Here is a 20,299-nt window from a genome sequence, read left to right on the forward strand (position 1 = left end):
TCAATTATAATTACAAATGTAATCACTCAATTTATAATCTCCAGGCCCCATGACACTAACATAAAATGTGGATAACTTTTAAATGCACATTGATATTAAATTTCCTCTGGGCTTTAGCCTTCAGTTAAAAACATTTTCCTTTAGTCTTTGACTATTGGTCATCTTCTCAAATAGGTTTTTCTCAGCCAATTTCATAGTGTTTTCCTTATAAACTTTTGTCAACTCTAATTTTACACGTAACTTCTTCAAGTAGCCCCGAAGTTACTCACATTCCAGTCATCCTAATGGAATAGTTGAAAAGATGAGATGATTTCATTTATTATTGCTGGTGTCTCCATGTCAGGAATCTTAACTACTTTGCTTATTTTCTTAAGATTTTTGTCTTCTGCTTGTGACACAGCACCTAACAATCTCATCTTTATCTTCTCATTTGAAGCAAGCAATGATGTTTAGTGTCTAAATTTGGGTCATTATAGGTAAATACCTCGAGGTACTGGGTAAATGACAAATCAAGAAGGTCATTAGGGGAGTGGGAAGGAAAAAGTAATTCACATTTTATTGACTACTGTGTGCCAAACACTGAGTTCCATGCATTGTGTGTATTATTTCATAACACTCTCCATTTTCTAATTTTGGTCTGGTACCCTTTGTAGGATTACTTATAGGTTCTATTAATATTCGGAAATCAATGATTTTTGCAGGCCATTGTTTCATAAGCAAATGAAGACCTCCCATCATCAGCCATATGCTGCTTTTGAAAGGAAAGCTGGGGGTTTGTATAAAGGAACGGTTAGGCCCAGGCATTGGGCTGCCATTTGAGGCACTTAACTCTTTCTGGATTCCAACATTTTCTTTTTTACTTCACTTTAGGCAGAAGATTGAACGCAGCACTCTAACGGGCACACAGCGTGAGGTCATTGTCAACACAGTCTTTCATCCTTTTAGCTTGACTCTCTATGGCCAGTATATTTATTGGACTGACTGGAACACGAAAAAAATTTACCGAGCTAACAAATATGATGGGTCAGGTCAGATGGCAATGACCATGAGTTTTCCCTTCCGGCCTAATGGTATTCGCGTTGTCGTGAAGAACCATCAGCAACAGTGTAGCAATCCTTGCAGCGAGTTTAATGGAGGCTGCAGCCATATTTGTGCACCAGGTAAGGCGTTGCCCATGAGGATTGAATCATGTAGAGTAATAATGATGATGATTGGTAGGGAAGGCTGAGGGATATTCAGCTCTAACAGGGAAAAAAAAAATCCAAATTCTCTTTGATTTTAGGGTAATTCATAAAATAGATTTAGGAGTTTGTAGGTTTAGAGGAAGACTTTGACAGGTTTCTTTTCTATTTGCTATGGAGCCCTCTTATGAAGGCAATTTTAACTCAAGCTTGGTGGAAGTAGAAAGAAAGATGGGGTCTTTGGCTGCCAAACTTCATGACCTGAATAGAAATTCCATCAATGAGCTTACCTCCCATACGAAAGGATCTAGTTCTTCCACCTGGGAGGTACTATTTATAGCTTGAAATAGTTCTCTTATTTTCAGTGTGATACTATGTATTTCAGAGAGTGCTTTATAGATAGCAACAGAGTCCCAGGAAGATGTATCTTTTGATAGTATTGCATTGCTTTACAGATGCTGCTAAGAAGGGAGAATCATTTCTTTTGTTTCAGTGTAGGCAAGAGCTAGTTGTTAATTTAGGGTGAATTAGCCACATTTATTGGAGTTGGTGGTTGGTCTTCATGGAAAAATGACGCAGAGTATAGTTGAGAGGCTGATGGGAAGCGTTTCTATGGCTTGTCTTAGAGTACCTTTAATAGAGAAATACTGCCACTGCTGTTCTGGAAGAGAGACTATGAATGGTTGCTCCACAGATCTTTTGCTTTTTGGGCCAACTTCTTTTTCAGGTCCAAATGGTGCTGAGTGCCAGTGCCCACATGAGGGCCACTGGTATCTGGCCAACAACAAAAAGCATTGCATCGTGGACAATGGTACGCGGTGTGACAGTTCCAAGTTCACCTGCCTCAATGGGCACTGCATCTCAGAGCAATGGAAATGTGACAACGATAATGACTGTGGTGATGGCAGTGATGAGCTGGAAAGTGTGTGTGGTGAGTTGGACTCTTGGAGCTTTTGTCAGGCGGTAAACCTGTCTTCACGCCAAGTGTTGGGTACAGAATCCTGCTGTGTGTGAATCGTGTGAATTTTGTGCCTATGTGTCCTGTTAGAACCGAAAACATTTAGTCCGAGAACGCAGAGTGTTAAATCACGTATAAGCTGATATACATGCCAGGGAGTAGTGTATGATGCTTTATTAGAAAGCACCTCTGTAGTGGTTAAGAGCAAAGGTACAGGATTAAAATCCTAGCTATGCCGTTTCGGTCTGTGCAGCCATGGGAAAGTGACCTAACCTATCTGAGCCTCAGATACCTCATCTGTTAGGTGGAGCTGTTACTAGGATTTTTGTGAGGAGTGAGGGAAACAATATATAAAAGAGCACAGCATGGGGCTTGGTGCATGTCCAGCATGACTTAGCATGGAACTAGGAGCTCTAATAGGTGATTGTTACCGTTTTATTAATTTTCATGGCAGAAGGATCATTCGTAATTTATTGAAATCACTCAGTATTCAGCTTCCATCTGGATGGGGTGAGGAAAACACTAGCAGTTAGCGACATTTTTCCGATAGACTGTGTAGGGGCTAAGAGCTTTATTTTCCCCAAAGAAATTGTATTTGCATGCTTTTCTGGGATTGGGATAAAATTCTAAATTGAGATGGTAGAGAAGTGAAGCGACTCTGACATTCGCCTAAAATACTTAATTTACTGAAGAAAAGTAAATGGGGGCGCCTGGGTGGCTCAGTTGGTTAAGCGACTGCCTTCGGCTCAGGTCATGATCCTGGAGTCCCGGGATCGAGTCCCGCATCCGGCTCCCTGCTCGGCAGGGAGTCTGCTTCTTCCTCTGACCCTCCCCCCTCTCATGTGCTCTCTCTCTCAAATAAATAAATAAAATCTTAAAAAAAAAAAAAAAAGAAAAGTAAACGTATTTTGTTTAATCTAATTTAAAGTTTATCTCATTTGCACACAGTCCGTTTTGCAGCCATTTTTGCTTTTTTTAGAAACTAGGAGGATGCTTTAATCACGAAGTCTCTTCCATGTGTCTTCTTCCTCTTAGCGTTTCACACCTGCCACCCGACAGCCTTCACCTGCGCCAATGGGCGATGCGTCCAGTATCATTACCGCTGTGACCACTACAACGACTGTGGTGATAACAGCGATGAGGCAGGGTGCCTGTTCAGGGACTGTAACGCCACTGTGGAGTTCACCTGCACTAACAGAAGGTGCATTCCTCTTCAGTTTGTCTGCAATGGCATTAACAACTGCCATGATAATGACACCTCAGATGAGAAAAATTGCTGTAAGTTCATCAAGTACTTATTGTGCTTAAACCAAGTACTTACTGTGCTGAAATCTTTTTTTGTTTGTTTTTTGTTTTTTATGTTCTGTTTTTTGGAGTCTCCTTTACCTCATGGGAGATAATTCTTACGTAGAAACAAAGGCTTTCTGAAAAAAACCCCCAAAAAACCCTAAGTATTCATCTAGAACATGAATTTCATTTTAATATATTCTGCTAAATGGTTTTTAAAAACAAATCTAATGTATTTGAATCATTCACCTAAATGTATGGACCCACACGACCATTGAATATTTTAACCTCAAATATTTTATCCTTGGTTTACATTATCTGTCAGACGAAAAATTCACTTCATAAAACTTTTGATTGTTTTAAAACTTTACCAGTAGTTACTGACAAACTATTGCCTAGATGTGTTGTGGTTAATGTTTGTTATGCACAAAGCTATACAGTGTGCTGTTGACTGAAATGATTTCTTTCTTTCATTTTTCTGGTAAATTGTTTTTATTGATTTTTCCAAAATTTCTGGGATTTGCTCTTTAGCATCAAGAGAAAAGAAAAGAGCAGTGTGTAAATTCAAATATATTTTCAGTTTGGATATATCTACATGCTCTGCTGCTTTTGTAGGTGGAGTTACATACAACATTTATTTGGATATGCCTTTTAAAAAAAGAACTCTTTCTTATGGAAAATTTCAAACACACACCAAAGTAGAAAGAATAGTAAAATGTATCTATCCATTACCCAACTTCAGTATTTTATCAACAAGTGGTCGGTCTGTTTCATCCATTTCCCCTGACCTTTCCCCCCCTTGAATATTATAAGGCAACTCTCAGACATGCATGTCATTTGTGAAGACATTTTGAAAACTAACTACCATACCATAATGATGCCTGGCAAAACTGACAATACTTGAATCCTCAATCCGTATGCAAATTTTATCATTATTCCCAAAATGTCTTTATGCAGTTGCTCTGTTCAAATTAGCATTCTGACAAAGTCTACACATGGATTTTGATTATTATAACTCTTTAATCTCTTTTATGCCTCAGCAGTGCCCATTTTCTTCATGCCATTGATTTGTTTGACTAATTGCTCAGTTGAGCCGTTTATTTTGTCCCTCTTATATCCTATTAACTGGAATTTGTACCTAGAGGTATGATTACATTAGGTTCAATTCTTTGAGTAAGAATTTTCCATAGATGGAACTGTGTATTTCCTGTTGCATCACATCATGAAGCAAGTAATACTTGGTTGTTCCAATTTAAGTCATGATAAAATTAATTAGTGGATTTAGAAGTCAGCCTGAATCTTCCCTTAAGCACTTCCCATCAACCTGCTACCCAGTGGTTTTAGCATACATGGATGGTTGTTCTATAAATCCATTATTTCTTTAAGGGTTACAAAATAAGCATTTAAAAATTCTATTATTTATTCTACATACATTAGGTAAAGTTCCATAAAGAAGAAATTTTCCTTATCAACTATTTTGTTAACCTGAAGTATAAGTCTGTAGGATAAATGCTTGCTTCTTTCCCTTTGTTAGTTTCCATAGTAATGAGTTGGTGACCAGTGAACACTAATTTTTTGTTTTGTTTGCTTTTAGTATTAGACTGATGGATTTTTACATATTTGATGAATTTTAGCGCAGTAAAGTCATTTAATGTTTTTGGCGCTCAACTTCCTTATCTTAGGCCAGTGGGAGCTCTGTTAAGTTGGCTCCTCTGTTATTTTGACACGGCCCATTCGGTCCATTTCCTGTCTCAGACCTGGAAAGAGAGCTCATTCCTTTTGTGGATTTAGAGATTACCACAGTGTCAAGTTTCCCATTTCTATTTGGCTCTTAATTGCTTCCAGGGCTTTTTAACGTATAGAGCTAGGAAATACAATTTTTAAGGAAAAAGTTTATATTGGTTTTTCCCATTTTAATTTAAGATTATGATTTTTTTACATAGATTATATAATCCTGTCTCTCTTATGCTTAAAATATTGGTTTCTGATGACATTTACATATTTACTTATTTGCTTTATTTTACCATAATTTTAAAATGCCTATTTAAGAATAACCGCACAAGTAATAGTACTACCAATAAATCTACTAATCATAATTTAAGATTTTTAGGTCCCTCTTGTTCTTAGATTATGTCCTGCTATGTAGTCAAAATACTGGTTTTAAAGTCACTTGATTTTTTTTTTTTCTCTGAATGGTTATGCTATTAACCTGATGTAGTATTTGCTTCTGTTACTATTTCCAAATATTAGGAATTGCTTTCCTTTTTCCATTTTTATTTCATCATTTTTATTTATACAAAATAATGTACATGGTTCCATAGTCAAAATTACATAATGAGGTATATTCACAGCAGTCTTTTCTCCCTGTCTTCTCCATCCCACTCACTCCAAACTATTCTTAATCTATCCATAGGTATGACAACTGTCATTATTTTTTCATTATTTCTTTGACACTAGCTGAAAGAGAACTTTTTATTACTTTTATGTGCAGAAAATTCAACAGCGTTCACTTTAGCCCACTTTGGTGGCCAGTCCCTTAGCCTTTGCCTTTTCCAACTTGACAGTGGGAGCCACCGACTTTGGACCCAGGTCATTGCTTCCCTAGTGACCATGGATGTCCTCATATCTGTCATTGTAATTGGTCCTGATAGCTTCCACTAGCTTAGTCAGAGCTCCTTTGTCTTCCGAGTTGACCTGTGTGAAGGTGACAGTGGAGCAGGTCTTCCTGTGCCCCAGATGTCCCAGCCTGGCCTTGCCGTTGATAATGCAGTAGGGAGCCCTCATGTTACACTACAGGGCGGGCAGGAAGACAACCAGCTCAGTTGGGTCCAGAGCATGTGCAGTCACTACCAGCTGAGGCTTCTTGTTTTCCACCAAGGTGGTGACAGTATTAACCCCAGCTCCTAGGACAGGCGGCCTCCTAGTGGCTAGTGGGGACATCCCCTTCGCCAGCAGCTTTCTCTCAGCCTGGGCCAACGTTCTCTGCTTCTTCCCTTGCTTTGTCTCTGGTCTGTATTTATGGGGCAGCTTAAGCAGTTGAGAAGCTGCTTTGGAGTCCAAGGCCCGCATGAAGCGGGTAGTTGAGGGAGGCACTTTCAGACGTTTATGGAGACTAGCCCTTTGCTGCTGTAGCCGGATGTAGCCGGGCCATTTGACAAAGTTAGTGAGGTCTCTTTGGGGCTGGATGTCCCGTCCGATGCCAAAATCTTGGGCCTTTTCGTAGACAGGGGAATGACTACCTTCTTGGCCTCCTGCTTTTTCACAGAAGGGGCCGGGACCACCTTCTTCCCCTTAGCCTTCTTTCTTTTTAACATCTTGGATGGCTGGAGGAGAGATTCATTATTGTTTTTTAATATAAGCATCTCTCTCTCTTGACACACACACACACACACACACACTCACATTCATATTGTTTTTCTCACACAAAAGATAGCCTGTGGTTTTGAATCTTGCTTTCTTTCTGTTAACAATATATGCTGGAGATCATACCGTCATTCCTTATCAATGTATAGAGATCTTCTTCATTCCTTTTTATAGCTACATACTACTCCATTATGTGGATATACCATAGTTTATTTAACCAAGAGTTGGGACTCTTGGTGGTGCTATTAAATAATTAAAATAGACGACTTAAACTACAAAGTAAGCATGCTCTCCCCTCCGCCTCCCCATCAGCTGGAAATAGCTCTTTTTACTTTAGAAGTGATGGTGAAAAATAACTGTCGTGGATGATGCCTCTGTGAGAGCTTTAAACATATTTTGAGTCCAGTAGCTTTGTTAGCATGGACATTTGTAGTGCTCTGTATATGTGGTGGATCTGTTCCAAATGTTTATCTGCTGTCTTTTCCAAGCTGATCGCACCTGCCAGCCCGGATATGTAAAATGTCAGACGACAAACATTTGCATTCCTCATTTTTACTTGTGTGATGAAGACAATGACTGTGGAGACATGAGTGATGAAAGCCCCATTTTCTGTGGTAAGAGAAACATGCTGTTCTTTCTGTGGCTCCAGGGATGCATGTCTGGAGCTAATACACAGATAGATGGCCCAGGTGTTTGGGCTGCTTGTCACCTCAAGTTGGCTGGATAAGTAGATGCAGTAGGCAGTTACTTTAGGATGTGATTAGAGGAGCATAAGCAGCCCCTCTCTCTGTTCTCTGGATGGATCCCCCACTCCAAATATTTCTTCCAGAGACCTGCTCTGATACCTGGCCTTTTATAACTGCAAAGTCATTTTGCCCAAAGTCGCGGGCCTTTTGTCTTCAGGAACCCCAGGCAGAATTTGCTTGTCAAGCCCTTATATTTACTCTTAATATGGTTATAGTTACCATTAGGAACTGAAAGAACTCTTCTATTTTTTTAATATGCTTGAATTTCAGAAACTTTTATTTCATATTTAGCAATTTGGTTCAGTCAGGCATTTTCCTGTATTTATAGATCGAATTAAAAGCACCTAAAAGGCCTTTCTTAAGCTCGATAACTTTGAGGCTATTAGTATAATAGGTGCATAATTTAAGAATTTCATAATTATCACCAGAGAAGGGTATAGGCCAAGAACAGGCATCACTTGTAACAGCAGCAGCAGGAAGAAGCAGAATTCAGGATGCAGCCATCAGATAGGGACATAGAGATAAGAGACAGCACTGACCTTTCAGGGACCTCTGCTTCCTTATCAGTTTTACCCCTGGAAAATCGTCAGATATCTTGGGCCAAAGCAAGGGGCCTTATAGACCAGAAGAAGTATAAGACTTGATTCTAGTTTGTACCCACATAACAATTTAGAAAATACATCTGACCCAGAGCTACCTAAAATTACGTGAGACAAGAATCAGTATTCAAACACAGGTAGTGTCATTTACTCAAAGAAGAATCCCGTATCACAAGGATGAATAAGAGCACAACTGCCTTTTTAGAACCATGTGGGCTGAGCTCAGATATGGCTGTATGTTGTTTTTAATATTTCCGTAGAATTTATTTATTATTTTTAGGTTATAGCAGACAACATAGAGCCAAGTCTTCTTATCCATAACTTGTGGTTTCATGTATCAAAAAGATATTTCTTTTTTTTTTTTTTAAGATTTTATTTATTTATTTGACAGGGAGACAGCGAGAGAGGGAACACAAGCAGAGAAGTGGGAGAGGGAGAAGCAGGCTTCCCGCTGAGCAGGGAGCCCGATGCGGGGCTCGATCCCAGGACCCTGGGATCATGACCTGAGCCGAAGGCAGACGTTTAACGACTGAGCCACCCAGGCGCCCCTCAAAAAGATATTTCTTTGATATTTCTAACAAATACAATTTATTGTTGGGCTTCTAGAATCTAGAGAGAAAAATTCTGGAAAACTGGAACAGTATTGTCTTCCTTCTCTCCCCCACCCACCCCTTCGTCCCCATGGAAAGCTTATATAAAACCCTTTTCCCAGGCCTCAGTCTTCCTTCCCTGGCACCGGTTACCTAGTTCAGAGAGATGGGCAGATGGTTAAGACTGATGGGAACAAGCTTGTGTTTTACTCCCGGGTTTTACCTCCGTCCTCAGCTTCTCACACGTGCAGCAGTGACGAGTTTCCCTGCACATCTGGACGTTGTATCCCTAGACACTGGTACTGTGATGAGGAAGGAGATTGTCCTGATGGCTCTGATGAACCTGCCAGTTGCGGTAAGAGAGTAAGCAAGCATGACAAGCGTTACAATGCAGCTAGAGAAACTGTTCCACTACTTCCAAATACAGACTGGGATCACGGCTGCCCACTCTTTGTGCTCCTGCTCCTGTTGTCAGCTAAGAGGATGAAACCACTCAGCAGACAGCCATTGAAAACCTGTTCGTGTGGGGAGGGATCAGCGTATGGAGGCTGCCGACCGATGCCCATGAAATGAGATTATGTTGGTGATGTACCTAATACTGTGCCTGGCTTGTAGAACTCAGTTAATTTTAATTGACTGTGAATTGGAATTTCTGAATTAGTTTGAGTTCTGGCCCACAAGGCTTTTGGAGGATTCAAAAGTGATTGGAATGATCGTATATATGGGGATGGGGCATTTTATGGGCACACATCCTCCGCCTGGTCTGTGTACCAGCTTATGAGGGAAGGTCCCGTGGCCATCTGAGTTTCTCAAGAAGTTGCAGGGACCCTCTGGTTGTATTCCTGGAGGCACTAGTACCTGTTTGTATTTGGAGGCTGCTGTTAACCTTTACAAGTTCTAATCTATATCCATGCACTTTTTTTTTTAAACATAACTGTCACTGCTTTTTTATGTTAATAAATCAGTCTGCAAACTATGGCCATGGCCAGCTGCCTGTCTTTATAAAGTTTTATTAAAATGCAGCAGCATACCGTCTATGACTACTTTTGTGCTACCGTGGCAGTGTGAGGTAGGAGAGACAGAGAACGTATATCCTATAAGCCCAAAACACTTGCCATCTGGTTAAGAGAAAGTTTGCTGACCCTTGTTATGCAGTCTTCATACTCCTTTTTAATGGCAGTATAATATTCCATTGAGTGGTTGTATTATCTTTGAGTTAACTGCCTCTATTTTAAGCATTTAGATGGCTTTTATTTTTCCTCCACTGTAATATAATCATCTGCAAAACAATCATTATATAAAAAACTTTTTATTTGGGGGGGTATTTTCTTAGTACCATTTTTATAGTTTTACAACTGAATTTAGACTATTTTCTATCCCTAGTCTCTCTCAGGAGAGTGGTATTTGAAGCTCTTTGCCAAGTTCTTTTTCCCCAATACTGAAAGTTTTGTAGACAGCAAAGGACATGTAGAGTTTTGAGGATCTATAATGGAAATACATAACTGTTAAGTGAGTCGAATAGTGTTAGAGCTCGGTTTCAACATATGAATGATTGGTTCAAATATGTGAAGAGTATGTATAGTTTCTAAACTCCTCCTTGGGAACCAAAGTCAGTAAGTGGTAACCAACTGCTTGTCATATTTATGAGTACATTCTCATAATATGAAGGAGTATTATTTTAAAGAAGTCATAAAATGTATACAAAAAAGCAAAATTTCCATTTTCTCAGCCTTCTCTAATCTCACTCCCCAGAGATGATCAATGTGAAGGATGAGTGTGTTTTCCTTACCTTTTTCTGTATATCCTAATATGTAGATTTTAAAACACAAATAGCTACCTTACTATACATATTTTTCTGCAATTTTGCCCCTTTCAGCTTAACAACACTTGTCCGCGTGTTAGCGAACACAGATCTACATATTCCTTTGCACTGCTGAATATTACTCTGACGTATGGACGGCCCAAGTGTCTTTTCCTTTTCCTAACTGATGGATGTTTAGGTTGTTTTCATTTTTTCACTATGAAAAATTATGCTGGAATGAACACCTATTTATTTATTTATTTATTTAAACAAACTTCCTTTTAGAAACCTCTTTGTGCATATGTGGGAAGATTGTTCTAGGCAGCTAGATTTCTAGAAGTGGTATTTTTATGTCAGAAGGGCTATGTCTCTTAAAAAAGGCTGTGGTGATACACACTCCTTTCTTAGCAGCTTGTGAAAGGAGAAATGTTTCTCCTTCCTGGTATTACTGTGTTGTATTTTTAATGGTTAAAATTTAATTTACTTTTGCCTGAGGTTAATTTTGAGGGGACACTGTGTGTATGGGCCTATGACAAATAGTTGATAAGGACATGTGGGGTTATGAGGAAAGAATTTGAGTCAGTGATGACTAATTTAAAGCATAAGGGTGTCTTATCAGTTTAATTCAACAAATATATATTGAGCACTTACATTCTAGGCACTTTGGGGCTATATCAGTGAATAAGTCAAAGATCCCTGTCTATATGGGGCTTATATTCTAGTGAGGGGACACAGGCAACAAAACAGATAGTAAATTGTATAGCATGTTGAAATGTGGTAAGTGCTATGGAAAAAAGCAAAAAGAGAGCAGGGAAATGGGGATCAGGCATACTGGGGGGATAGATTGCATCAAATAAAATGTTTTGGGATGAAAAATAGACTTAAAAATGAAATAGTAATTTATACCCTCTTGGGAAAAGACTATTATTTCTCTATCATACCTATAAAGAAATACCAAATCACATCCTAGTAACAAAAATAATGAGGGCTTTGCACCATCAATCAACTACTTCAGTCTCCGACCACTGGTCCCTGGGACCAGCCTCCTTGGAGGACCCAGCATAGCTGTACATAGCTAGCTAATGCTCTGAGTGAGGTTTTTTAGACAGCCCATGCAATAGCAGGCTTCTCCTAAGATTTTTTGGACTGCAAACCACTTTTTTCCCTGAGACTTGTTTTTTATCTTTTCTCAGAGTACCTTGAAGCAACATGCTTAAGTAACGAGTTCAAGTGTGACAGTGGGAGGTGCATTCGAAGGGAATGGATCTGTGATGGGGATAATGACTGCGGGGACATGAGTGATGAGGATGAAAGGCACCACTGTGGTAAGAGAAACCATTCATTCCTCTGCAGAGTGACATTCCAAGGAAACTCGGGAGATGATTTTTGTGCCTTTGGAGAGTATGACTGTCAGGCAGATTCCTCTTTAATTGATTGCATGCTGATAAAATGTTACCTTTATTTTTCCACTCCAAAATTGTTTGATAGCATCCACTTAAACACTTTAAAATCTGATAAAAAATGATTTTAATGTTTATTGTCTTTCTCTTGCATTTAGCTAACAGATAATGTCCTACACTTCTGGAGCAGATAAAGAGAACTCAATTGGCCAAGCTTAATAGCCCCTTTAAACAGTGTAGCAATTAACTGTGCCTCCAGTTTCATCTCGTGCCTTATTGCTGTTATTTCGAGGAATAGGTAGAGGGTGGGCTCTTCCTTTTGAGTGGTTTGTGGACCAGACCATGGAACACCATTCTCCATTACCAACAGAGCATGGAACTCTTAGCTCAGATGTCTTAGAAGAGTGTCTTTCCAAGGTCAGCAATAAAAACAATGGCTCCCTGATGTGTGCATTTCACTGTAGCCCCATATGTCATTGACTTTGGTGGCTGTCTGTAGTTCCACATGTACGCCAAATTGAAATGGGTAGTTGGCAGCTGCACAAACACGGACTGTACTTCTCCCACCTCCCCTCACCAAGACACGCCCTCTCTTGTCTCCCGTTCATCCACAATGAGATTGGATAAAATGCCAGTTCTTTTATTCTGCAGGCATTCATGATGATATGTTAGCATCTCATCTCTTTCCTAACACTGTCATGGTTTCTGACAAGTCTTGTTGCCATATTCCCCTCCTATGTGTCCTAATTCTACTTGGGTGGTAGCTGTAATGTAGTTGAAAAGCCTAAATTTGGAGAAAAAAGACCTACGTTTGAAGCCCTAGGTCTTTAGAAAGTTCTGTGACTTGGAAACACCTAGTTTGAGCTTCAGTTTTTATCTGTAGAATTGGCATAAAAATACCTATCGCACATTGTGTTTTTGTGATTACACTTTGTTAACCAAAAATTTTTACCAAGTATAAGGCATTTTTGGTATACAAATAACAAAACGGGAGTTGTTTTCTGAAGCTCTAAGGGAAAAATATGATTTTACATTAATTTTATGGAAAACTAGGTGAGGGTTTTTTTTTTTTAAGATTTTATTTATTTATTTGACAGAGAGACAGCGAGAGAGGGAACACAAGCAGGGTGAGCGGGAGAGGGAGAAGCAGGCTTCCTGCTTAAGGACTGAGCCACCCAGGCGCCCCTAAGTGAGGTGTTCTATTATGTTTATTTCTTACTTCCAAGGTCCAGAGCAATTAAAATGGAATTTTGAAGGTATTTTTTATTATAATCTGTTATTATGATAATAATGCGATTTGTCTACCTGTTGTACTCTAATTTCCTTTCATCCCTCAGACTATTAAGTAATGTAAAGCAAGGGAAATGGTTCAGAATGAATTTGATACTAGCCTGAGTTTTCATGTGGTTTCTGTTTCTTGTGTGCTTTGGGTTTCAGACAGTCACAACTGCTCAAGTTCTGAGTTTCTCTGTGCAAATAATGTGCCTCCATCCAGGAAGTGCATTCCCCAATCCTGGGTCTGTGATGGTGATGCGGATTGTACCGATGGCTATGATGAGCATCAGAATTGCACCAGGAGATCTTGCTCTGGAAATGATTTCACCTGTAGTAATGGATTGTGTGTCCCACACTCATACAGGTGAATTGGGGCTTAAAAAATTTCCCAGTAACCTCAAATATCCACAGGGGCAGGGCTAACCTATCCATTAGGCATGGTGGCCACAATGCCTAGGATCCATTGTACTTTTAGTGGCCTATGGAAATGAGAAAGTTTAGATCAAAGAGAGTATTTTAATATATAATATTAATATATCTGCCTTTATATCAATGTGATCATTAAATACAATTTTTAATATGTTCGTGGAGGAGAAGGCCCATGATGGTAAAAGGGCTTATGGCTCATGCAAGGCATAATGTAACCTTGCACAGAGGGCCACGGAGATGAATGAGGTGTGCTTGATATAAGAAAATTATTTCTTGAAGCAGGTGACACTCTTGGTTTTCTACTTGGAGTAGAGGCATGGATACAAGATATACTTCATTTTTTTCTCTTTGCTATAAGAAAAATAACAGTACAAGCATGATCATAAATGGAGCTTGGCGCTTAAGCTTAGAGCCAGTGAGACAATGGGGAGAAGCAGGTGAGGTGAACTGAGAGAGCATGTTCTAGCTAAGAGATATGAATGCCGTTCAACATTGCACAGGAGCGCTGTTCTATTTTGAGAGAAATGGAAATCTGGATTTTCATATTAAATACTCTGATTTTATTTATTATTTATTTTTTATTTTTTTGAGGGAGACCGGGGAGGGGAGGAGAAGTGGAGGGACAGATGGAGAGGGAGAGAATCTTAAGCAGGCTCCATGCTCAGCATGGAGCCCGATGCGGGACTAAATCTCACAACTGAGATCATGACCTGAGCTGAAATCAAGAGTCAGATGCTTAATCAACTGAGCCACCCAGGTGCCCCTAAATATTCTGATTTTAAATGCTGGAAACAAAATTTAAAATTCTAAGAACACTGCAGGTCAAATAGATCTAGTGCACAGCCTGCCAGTTTTGGGGACCTCTCCTGTAATATTCTGTTGCTTGATTTCTTATCATTTTCTCCAAATGGGCCATTCCAAAGGTTTATCCCTTTTTTTTGGTGCCCCACCTTCTCACTATCCCCACTTGGCAAAAATTTGGATATATAGGGAAGTTGGGAAGAAAAATGATGTGAGGTTTCAATCCTGATGGACTAGGGGCATAGCAAGAACATTAACAAAAGTAGGGGAGCACAGGAGGGAGTTTGCTCCAGGCAGACAGTGAGTTTGATGTAGTGGGACTTTCTGCGGTGGAAATACGTATCAGGCACTTGGACACAGAGAACTGGAGCTAAGAAGAGATAGTGCACATGCCAAGGACTGTGAAAGGACGTACATGCGTACTGACAGCAACAAGACCTGTCAGCTTATTGCCTGCTAAGGAAAGACGTGGAGAAGCTATATGAAGCAGCAGAGCTTCTGGGACATTGGCTGAGGGGCAGGCAGCCCCTCCACAGGCCCTGTGGTGCTGCTGGAATCCAGTGTGGTGCAGAGCTGTGTGTTCATGATGGTAGTCCTGAGGAAGGCAGAGAAGGTTACGTCATGTTCTGTGAGTGCTACAGAAGGCACAGGGACTTGGCATTATGACCAAAAAATGGTAGTGATGAAGCTCAAGCAGACACTGCTGTTGGTGGTAGTATTGACACTCTGGAGACAGTCTGGAGACACAGCTGTCTCCTTTTGTAGTGAAACCATATTTCACTCTGCTTTGTCTGTATTTAACTGATAGGGATGTGTCCTGTAGATCATAAGTTTTTGTAAGGGAAAGCGCATAAATCCTTATCTGTATTTTCTCCCTACTTGCTCAAGGGTTCTAGTATGCTCTACTGCTATTTGTTCTGCTGAATTCAGTAGATATTTAGTACCATCAGTTTGAAATACGTTCTGGAAACCTAGCCTTAGGAGCTACGGAAGAGACCTGTATCAGGTCTTAATTTTTATCAGATTCTAGGTTATCTCTACTTCCTTTCTGAACTTTCTGAGCTCTTTCTTCATTATTCCATGATTATTGTGAACTTGCAGCTGACTTAGCCCATCCTACCAGACTTTTACTGATTTCATCTTTTCCTTTCTTTGTTCCTTCTTTTTCCCTTCCATCCTCCCTCCCTCCCTTCCTCCTACCTTCTCCCTTTCTCTCACCCCGTTTTTTGTTTGTTTGTTTTGTTTTGTTTTGTTTTGGCTGAGCTTTCTGAATTGCCTTAGCCAAGGGCTATGGCAGAACAGAAAAAATACTGTTTCTCTGGAAACCTGAGCTATAGGGTCTAAAATAACTCCAGATTCTGTTTGCTTGGGGTGCCAGTAGCTGCTACTTAAGAGCCCTGTTAATGTGCACTTCTGCTTGCTTGGCAGAATGTATGTTTCCCTATTTGGTAGGTGGTACAGGGGATCATTTTTCCTACTGACTTTGCTCCTCTTGGCTCATTACTGAAGCTGCTGAAGAACCTGGATAAGACTGAGTTGTGAGCAGCTTGCTGGAATATTGATGTTAATTATGTCCAAAAACTTTCTGATTTGCTTTTCTTTTTTTTTTTATTTCTTTTTTATTTTTTTAAAGATTTTATTTATTTATTCATGAGAGACAGAGAGAGAGAGAGAGGCAGAGGGAGAAGCAGGCTCCCAAGGAGCAGGAAGCCCGATGCGGGACTCGATCCCAGGACCCTGAGATCATGACCTGAGCCGAAGGCAGACGCTTAACCATCTGAGCCACCCAGGCGCCCTGATTTGCTTTTCTAACTGACTTTTTTTTTTTTTCCTTTTGAGTTGGATCTAAACTAGAGGAAAGAAAGCATTGATGTTTCAAATCATTTGGAAATGAGTTAAACAGCTCCCAGGAGACCAAATGGGGCTGAACCAGCTTGCTCTGATCGCAACTTTCTTTACAGTTACATGCACATATTTTGTTATAAGTCACTTTGCCAGCACCCTAGGTTTGTGGATGGCATTGCTGCTTAGTGACCTGACCATAGATCAGTGGTAAAATTGACCACATTCAGCTTTGGTACCTTGACATCTTTTAATGCTCTGCCTCCAGCACCTGTGCCTTCCATGGTAAATCCTTTTATTAATTGTCAAACATGAGCTTTGCCAATCCTTATCCAAGATTCCTTTATACTTAATTCCTATATTGTGAATTCTATGATTCCTTTATACTTATGTTTTGTTACTGTCAGCAGGAACCCCTTCAGTAATCATAATTTTCAGGGGATTTTGGAATAATGTAGAGAAGAAAGAGCAGTCTGGCTTACAGAATTTCAGGGAACTATATTGTCCTTGTGATGCCTGGGAGTGTTAGGTCCCCAAATAGGACTAGGAAATGCCTTGTTCCTTGGTCAACAGCCCATGCTATCCTACTAGTTTTCCCTCTTTCCCAGCACCATGACTACTCACATCTCATGGTAGGTGGCAGGGTATTGTGATTAAAGATGGAAGGAACAGGACAATGTAAACATTACTCCGATCGGAAGGTATGCATTCTTAGAGGACACATAATGATCTTTTTTTTTTTTTATTTCTTTTGAGAGAGAGAGAATGAGATAGAGAGAGCAAGAGAGGGGGGAGAGTCAGAGGGAGAAGCAGACTCCCTGCTGAACAGGGAGCCTGATGCGGGACTCGATCCAGGGACTCCAGGATCATGACCTGAGCCGAAGGCAGTTGCTCAACCAACTGAGCCACCCAGGCGCCCAAGGCCACATAATGATCTTATCATGTATAATATATGTTCACTTGGGTATGGGCACTTATATCATCTGGCTGCTGAGGATATTGCCTGTACCCAGAAGTCATCTCATTGTCTGATGAATAGATCTGATAAACACAGAAACTATAAATTTGTGTTTAATTAATTTGTCAACTGCTTAGAAATGAATGCAGTGATTTTTAATATCTCTAGATCAACATTTCTAATGGCAGCAACCAGCACCTGGGGAAATCATATGGAATGCTAAATATTAGATTCTTCTAGAGCTGGAGGTTGGTGGGGTGGATAGCGATTCTGGGAGTGAGGGAACTAAGGACATAGGTGATCTTGTTACTGAAATGGTTGGCTTGACACTCAGGTAGATGGAGGAGGTAGCAAAGCCCTAAGTGGGTGATAGTTGAGACTTGTCTGCCTCTCCAAGAGTGGTCCCGGTCTCATTACACAGGTGTGACCGGCGCAATGACTGTGGGGACTACAGTGATGAGAGGAACTGCTCCTACCCCACCTGCAGCGAGAACCAGTTTACCTGTCAGAACGGGCTGTGCATTTATAAGCAGTACATGTGTGATGGGGAAAACGATTGTAGAGATGGGTCTGATGAGCTGGAGCACCTGTGCCACACTCCAGAGACCACGTGTCCCCCTCATCAGTTCAAGTGTGACAATGGGAACTGCATCGATATGGTGGAAGTCTGCAACCACCTAGATGACTGTTTAGATAACAGTGATGAGAAAGGATGTGGTGAGTATAACAGAAGATTTGGGAAAAGGAAAACAGACCGAATGTAGATTCTCAACCCTTTGTGACTCACTGGGACTTTTCTAGTCTGTCCTCTAAATAGAATATTCCCAGAAAAGTACTGTTTTTGTCTATCAAAAGGCAAGTGTTTCTTAGTATATGAGGTTAGTACACAAACATTTTTAGGCTAATTCATCAGTTAGGCAGTGATTTGAAAATAAAGGATGAGCAAATTCATACCATTAGGAGTTAACACCACTGTAAAAAGGACAAACAGTGTGAACCCTTGAAATGACTTGTCTGAGCTCTCCCTCTGCTAGGATTCCTTTGCTTGTTCATTTTCATCTTCAGGTGATTGAAGGGGAGAGTCAACCTCTGTGGGTAAACCAGTTGAGCATTTATAAAATAGGGAATTAATAGGAACATGTTCTCTTCCCTGTGTAGATAGTTTCTGGGTAAGCTTGGCCATGTGTCACAGGACCAGCCAGGAGGACACCCAGTGGACTGCTGGGCGGCTCATCCTATCTTGTGAGAGCCAAATGTATGCATCTCTTCCCAGCAACATGTCCAGTGAGGTTACCCTGGCAACCTGAAATTGGCCCTGGTATGAGAGTCGCACTGCCGAAATGGAAGATGCTACAAATCACAGCATCCCCCCACCCCTGAGATCTGTTTTACCAGCACACCACTGGCCAGACTCTTTTCTTTTGCTCTTCTTTCTCCGCTCCCCTGCCATGTTACTTTTTAAATTATTGGTTACAAGGAGATGGGCGGGTGTAGGATTAGAAGTCAAATATAAGCTTGTTCATTATATTAGTTGTTAAAACCACTGGTAAAGGATTAAGTTGGGGAGGAAGTTGAAAAATAGGGACTTTTGAATATTTGTGGCCTTTAGAAGACCCTATTATCTGTCTTTTAGCATGATTCATTAAGAAGTGGGCTGTCCAGTGGGAAGCTTGACTTCGGACCATTCTGGTGGGTCTGTTTGGGACATTTTAGCTTCTCTAATACCTGTCTTTTACTTACAGGCATTAACGAGTGCAATGACCCTTGGCTCAGTGGCTGTGACCAAAACTGCACCAACACCCTCACCAGTTTCTACTGTTCTTGTCGTCCTGGTTATAAGCTTATGTCTGACAAACGGAGTTGTGATGATATTGATGAATGCAAGGAGACGCCCTTTGTCTGTAGTCAGAAGTGTGAGAATGTAATGGGCTCCTACATCTGTAAGTGTGCCCCAGGCTACATCCGAGAACCAGATGGAAAGAGCTGCCGGCAGAACAGTAACATCGAGCCCTATCTCATCTTTAGCAACCGTTACTATTTGAGGAATCTCACTACAGATGGCCATTTTTACTCCCTCATTTTGCAAGGGCTGGGCAATGCTGTGGCCTTGGATTTTGACCGAGTAGAAAAGAGATTGTATTGGATTGATACAGAGAATAAAGTCATTGAGAGAATGTTTCTGAATAAGACAAACAGGGAGACAGTCATAAACCACAAACTACCAGCTGCAGAAAGTCTGGCTGTAGACTGGGTCGCCAGGTAAGAAAATACTGAGGAGCTTTTAAAAGTTAAAATGGTTTAAAAAAATGTATTGTAACCATGTTTTTATCTTAATAGAGAATTGAATCTAAGCTTGTGGACATAATTCAGAGTTCCTTCGTGCAGTCTCAATAATTCACTTAGACAAGTCTGTTTCCTTGGCTCTACCATTTAAACTGCTAATTGCTCTCCCTTCCATACCCTTACTCCTCTAAGCCTTTACACTGCCTGGGCGGGAAGCTTATGCTGCATTAAGAAAGTAAAGTCAGAATCCTTGTGTGAGGTGTGGCCCCAGAATTCCCTATGTGACAACCCCTTTAAAGTGGGAATTGTAGCTCACTCTTGAATCTTCTGTTGCTTCTTTGCAGGAAAGTCAATTTCCTGTTTCCGCATGCCCCTGTTTTCGTGGGGGAAAGTGCCTTCTAACAGCTATCTTTGTGATTCCACCATAGCTTGGATAGGAAATTCGGTGGCTGACTGTATACTGTTTCACAAGCAAAACGTCTGTATTCGTAACTCCTGGCTCTCCATTTCAGAAAGCTCTATTGGGTGGATGCCTACCTGAATTGCCTCTCTGTCTCTGACCTTGATGGTCGATACCGCCGCAAGTTGGCCGAGCACTGTGTGGATGACAACAATACCTTCTGCTTTGATCATCCCAGAGGAATTGCCCTTCACCCGCAATATGGGTATTGTCTCCCTGTAATCTTGGGCTCTTCTCTCATGCCCATATTCTGCCTCTGTCACCAAAAAGGCTGTTCACGTAGTTATCTCAAGGCCAATATCTTGCTGGGATTTGACTTCTGCTTT

The 20,299-nt window shown here is 40.6% G+C and overlaps 1 protein-coding gene and 1 pseudogene across 1 annotated transcript in view; one reads left to right on the forward strand and one right to left on the reverse strand.

The window, feature by feature from the left end:
• LRP2 (LDL receptor related protein 2) overlaps nucleotides 1-20,299 on the forward strand; it is a 199,627-nt gene that overhangs the window by 132,620 nt on the left and 46,708 nt on the right. Inside the window, exons 43-52 of the mRNA XM_035008361.1 lie at nucleotides 871-1,160; nucleotides 1,909-2,112; nucleotides 3,175-3,417; nucleotides 7,278-7,403; nucleotides 8,960-9,079; nucleotides 11,719-11,850; nucleotides 13,363-13,564; nucleotides 17,652-17,947; nucleotides 18,973-19,489; nucleotides 20,026-20,178. Of these exons, the coding sequence (XP_034864252.1) occupies nucleotides 871-1,160; nucleotides 1,909-2,112; nucleotides 3,175-3,417; nucleotides 7,278-7,403; nucleotides 8,960-9,079; nucleotides 11,719-11,850; nucleotides 13,363-13,564; nucleotides 17,652-17,947; nucleotides 18,973-19,489; nucleotides 20,026-20,178 (2,283 nt within the window). The remainder of the gene's footprint in view (nucleotides 1-870; nucleotides 1,161-1,908; nucleotides 2,113-3,174; nucleotides 3,418-7,277; nucleotides 7,404-8,959; nucleotides 9,080-11,718; nucleotides 11,851-13,362; nucleotides 13,565-17,651; nucleotides 17,948-18,972; nucleotides 19,490-20,025; nucleotides 20,179-20,299) is intronic.
• LOC118012354 lies at nucleotides 5,938-6,996 on the reverse strand (annotated as a pseudogene).

The sequence above is a fragment of the Mirounga leonina genome, unplaced genomic scaffold (assembly GCF_011800145.1).
Source record: "Mirounga leonina isolate KUSES-001 unplaced genomic scaffold, KU_Mleo_1.0 Mir_151, whole genome shotgun sequence".
In the NCBI taxonomy this organism is placed as follows: domain Eukaryota; kingdom Metazoa; phylum Chordata; class Mammalia; order Carnivora; family Phocidae; genus Mirounga; species Mirounga leonina.